The sequence below is a fragment of the Elephantulus edwardii genome, unplaced genomic scaffold (assembly GCF_000299155.1).
Source record: "Elephantulus edwardii isolate Elephantulus edwardi_28Jun2011 unplaced genomic scaffold, EleEdw1.0 scaffold00036, whole genome shotgun sequence".
NCBI classification, from domain to species: Eukaryota; Metazoa; Chordata; class Mammalia; order Macroscelidea; family Macroscelididae; genus Elephantulus; species Elephantulus edwardii.
This window is the reverse complement of record NW_006399786.1, coordinates 9,043,116-9,048,042: the sequence shown is the minus strand read 5'-3', so window position 1 is coordinate 9,048,042 and position 4,927 is coordinate 9,043,116. Positions and strand designations below refer to the sequence as shown.

General features: G+C 45.1%; 1 protein-coding gene across 1 annotated transcript; it reads right to left on the bottom strand.

The window, feature by feature from the left end:
- Nucleotides 1–1,552: 1,552 nt before the first annotated feature.
- On the bottom strand, nt 1,553–3,905 carry LOC102844579 (kelch repeat and BTB domain-containing protein 7-like). Its single transcript, XM_006884618.1, has one exon. It carries the CDS (start codon nt 3,593–3,595, stop codon nt 1,553–1,555), a length of 2,043 nt encoding a protein of 680 aa, XP_006884680.1. The 5' UTR covers nt 3,596–3,905.
- Nucleotides 3,906–4,927: the final 1,022 nt, after the last annotated feature.

Sequence of the window (4,927 nt, the reverse complement as noted above, 5' to 3'; positions counted from 1 at the left end):
AATCAACAGAGAAGAGAGATTAGCATGTCCTCGGAAGTGGAAGTGGTGGTGGGGATATTCTAACTGGGAAAAAAAATTATTAGACCTTAAGTATTTGGCCATTTATCATGTTACATGTATCAAGCCAACCGTAAGTATTAATGAGTCTTCAGAAAGTCTTCTGGACCTTTCCTCATATGGTGACAAAAAAAAAAAAAAGACTGGAACATGATTCATAGAAAAGCACAGAATAGACACAAATTACATAATAAAATAATCATGTATACCACTTCCTAAGGAAATATTTTAGAGAAAACCTATTTTTACTACTGGCCCCAAATGCCATCATTCACTTTTGTCCTTTAATTGTCAACTTTTAATACAAAAATACCATAAAGCTGATAATCAAGAACATTTACAGGGACTTAAAAAACTGACAGAGTATTTCAATGCTATACACAGCTTAAGGGTTTTTTTGCTGGCACTTGATTTTATAGTTAATAGACACAATGACTACTAATCTCAGTAAAATACTGCTTTTTAGCTTATTCATATATTCAAAACTCCATATTAACACAAAAACAGTAGAGAACAAATCATTGCCAGCTCAAAAATCCTCTACGACGAGCACCAACACTATATAGCCAAAGTATTTTAGGAAAGCAAAGTCTTTAAGTCAAGGTGTGATAAAATTTTAAAAATTTACATTATCCAATATGTCCAATGAAAAAAGGATTGTTCCTCTGATTCCATAAAACATGTATCTGGTACAGATCAAAAATATGAACTTACAAAACTTGTTTCATTTTTATGTTGATTTTGGTTTAGAAGGGTTTTTAAAAGATTGGTGACGTTATTAGAATAGTTTTGGGGTTTTTTTAAGATAGAAAATTGGTCACATTTAGCAAATACACATTTTATATTCCAAATTAAAATAAAATTTCTTTTAAAACAGTGAAACACTGAATTTTAAATTTTCCTTGAGCTAGTATGGTTATTCTGCACATAATCAACATGAAATCACTATTCAATAATTTTAATGCATATACTCATTTCCCCCTCCCCCGCTTTATACAGGGGTAGGGGACCAAACTAAAAACTCAGCAAATTATGTTTAACTTAATATACATTAAAGAAAAACCAATTACTTTTAAATTTTGTAATCAACTATTTTCATTATTTTAAAGAAAAATATACATATTTTAAAACTATTATAAAAATTCAAAACAAATGGTACACTGTTATATCACTAAACAGAATTTTTTTAAATTAAGACTAAATGAGGACAATTAAAACATAAATATACTAACCAAAATAATCCAATGGGAAGCTGAACAAACCAGGCATTTTAATCAGTTAATTTTCTTCTTTGTTATTTTAATTCTGGATTTTTAGCAGTTAATTATTAAATAGGCTGACTTCATGAACTCGAGGTTTTGGAAAGATTTTTAGTATTTCAACAAATTACCCTTTCTAAACCAAATAATTTGTAGTTTTCTCAAGTTCTTTTTTTCCTAGGAAAAAGGAGATATTTTTAAGATACATTCTACAACAGTAGACACACCTTAGTGTCTCAAACTAATGAACCCTGCTGATCCTGTGCATTTCGCTGAGGCGCTACTTGCACCCAGACTTCATCATCAGAAAAAGAACTTGAACTTCCTGATTCAGAGTCCAGTTCACTAAATCCGTCTAAGTCCCATTCAGTACTAGACTCACTCCGTGCATCATCTTCCTCAGTGATGAAACTTTGACCAGGCTCAAGGCAGGAAGGATAAACACGAGCACAAAGACAAATAAAGCCAGAGTCAAACTGCAAAAGGCCTAACATGGTGCCTATATTAATCCACTGGTCTTCCCTGGTGTCGTACTCATACACAGTCACCCGGTTTTTCTTCCACTGTGGAGTGGTTGAGGTTATAAGCAGTAATTTTTGGCCATGATTGACAATTTGATAGTTGTGGGTCTCTGAGTCCAAAGGAATATTACTAATACGTCTCCATTCTCCCCTGGCTGGATTGTAGACTTTCATGACTGGGATGTCACAAATACAGTAGATCTCATCATTGAAGACACAGGCTTCTTGAAAGTCACTTCGTTTAAGAGAAGCACAGTTCAGCCACATATTATGGCTAGGATCATAGCACAACATGCGTTTACTATTCACAGCATAAAGATAGTTCTGAACTACTATTAATTCAAAGGAATAGAAGGAATGGGGTACAGGAGCCACTAATGCCCACTGGTTTCTCTGAACACTATAGCATTCCACTTCTTTCAATTTAACACCAGTAACAGGATCTCGTCCTCCCAAAATGTAAATGTAGCCATTGAGGTAAGCCACATCCATGCCCTCACGACACAGCAAGCGGTCTGCAAGTTGCTGCCAACTATTCTGGGCTGGTTTGTACACCCAGAGGTCTTTCCTGGGCTGGGCAGCTAGATAGATGTCATGTTCTGGAGAGACGCAGACAGCAGAGGAGGTGATAGTCTTAGTGTGAGCCAGGCTGGTCAAAGGTGAAGGCATTGTGTAAATGTCGCCTGAATATGGGTCATAGCACAGAAAGGGATCTCTGGGGTGTCCAAAGAAGATGACCATCTCCTTGGCGCACATACCCATCCTCTGGGGGGGGTTTCCTGCTGCCGATACCACTGAGCTGGTGCTGCTGATTGCCTTTGGCACCAGCGTCTTGGTCATCACATCGCCATAGCGCATCTGCAGGGCCCCTTCAAGCACGTCCAGGCAGTACTTCTTCACGATGGGCTTGCTCAGCAGCCCCTCCAGGTAGTCCTGATCCTTTTCCGTGAAGTGAGTCCAGCGGACACACTTGAAGACCTCGGCAGCACTGGGTCCCCGCTCTTTGGGGGCAGCCTCCAGCCACTGCAAGACCACGTGGCACACAGTGCGCTCACTCTCTACGTCCAGGCTGTCCAGGCGCAGCACGGCCAGCAGCTGGGCCAGGGTCAGATCGGCCAGAGTCTCCTCCCTGATGGAGCCCATGCGACTGAGCTGCTTGAAGTTGTGGGCTATGAAGGACTGGGCCTGCGATCGCAGCTGGTGATGATCAAAGGCGTCTGCGAACTTGAGGATGGCGGTGCAGTTGGTCAGGTCCAGGCGTCTGGCCAAGAACGAGGCGCAGGCTTCCCGCACGTACTCGAGCTGCAGCATGTCCGAGGCCGCATAGAGGCGCTGCACGTTGGATTCGCTAAGTGACACGCGGCCAGTGTAGCAGTAGTCAACCAGCACCTCGAAGGACTCGGCGTCCACGTCGTGCATGGTCACGCTGGCCTGCTGGCTCTCGTACATGCCGCCCGTGAACATGCTCTTGAAGTAGGGGCACGCGGCTGCCAACACGTTGCGGTTGCAGGAGAAAAGGCGACCCGTGCCAGGCCCGCTACCAGGTGTCACCACCTCGATGGTCACGTCGCAGAGCAGCCGCGCGTCGTAGAAGGACTTGAGCTGTGTCATCAGAGTTGCTGAATGGGCCGAATCCTTCAGCTCCTCTGGGCCCGTGAAAAAGGCCGCAACCGAGGGCTTGGAAATTCTCTTGGGCCGTCTCCCGCCGCGAGGGCTGGAGATGCGGCGAGAGCGCGGGGTTTCCTCCCGGGACTGCATGGTGGGGATGGCGGCGCGCAGAGGGCGAGGACGACTGCAGCCACGGAGCTCTGGCTCCTGCTCACCCTCCTCTCGCTGACGCTGCCCCTAAACAGCCTGCGAAGCCCCCGAACAACCTGCGGCACAGGCCCCACGTACTTTAGTCAGCCGCGTGCCGTGGAACTGCCTCTGTTGATCGCTTGGACGGTGCCTGACTCACCTTAGTCCACTTCTGCGCCTCTACGCCGCCTCAGTACGCCCTCACAGGACCCGCTGACTTGAGCACGGGGAACCGCCACTGCCGCGCTGGCAACACCGGCGGGCTCCTAGGAGAACTACTACTCCCAGGCTGCCTCGCGCGCCCCGAGGCATGCTGGGGCCTTTCAGGTTCCGGGAAAGAGTCCAACGGACACTCTCTGCTTTGCTTGTTGGGGATAGCCGGTTGGAGAATCTCGCGAGGTTTCCAAGGCTTAGCCTGGTTTAGGGGTCTGAAATAGTAGTGGTGAGTTTCAGCTAGTTAACCTTTGTCAGCTGTGAACATCAGATTAGAATACAGATTCTGTGATTTCTTTCAGAACATTTTTCTTAACAGGGAGAATATGATTTTATAAGAATTGAGTGAAGCAATTTGTAGAGTGCATTGTTGTGTACCATCAAGTTGGAACTGACCCATAGCTGACCCTTCAGAGGGTTTTCAGCGGCAGTAATTGTTCAGAAGATTGCCTATCCTTCTCCCACGGAGCAGCTGGTGGATTCCAACTGCATGCCTTCGGATGCAGCACAGATGCTCATCACTAGACCACCATTGTTATGTGTCACTGAGCATCTCTATGTACAACAGCTCTGAAACCTGCCTTATCCTGAGCGAGTCTCACTGACTCCAACACTCTTACTCCCTTATTCCAGTTAGTGTTAATCCATTTCATCTGAGGTCTTCCTCTCCTGTGCTATCCCTCCACCCTTCCAAGCATGATGCCCTCCAACAGCGGGCCCTCCTGGCCACATACCCAAAGTATATGAGACGGAGCTTCAAAATTATAGTGTTGGTGAAGAGTGTTGACTGCCAAAAGAACAAATAAATCTAAAGCCCAACAAGGGTGCTCCTTAGACACAAGGAGGATGAAATGTCATCTCACCTGGTTTGGCATATTTTCTGAAAGAACCATTCCTTACAGACATCATGCTGGGAAAGGTAGAGGGTCAGTAAACGAGAGGAACATCCTTAACAAGATGGATTGCCGCAGTACCTACCACAGTGGGCTGGAAAATGACCGATCTTGAAGATGGTGCAAGACAGAACAAGATTCAGATCTGTTCACAGATGGTACCTAACAATGACTCGAAAAGCCACAG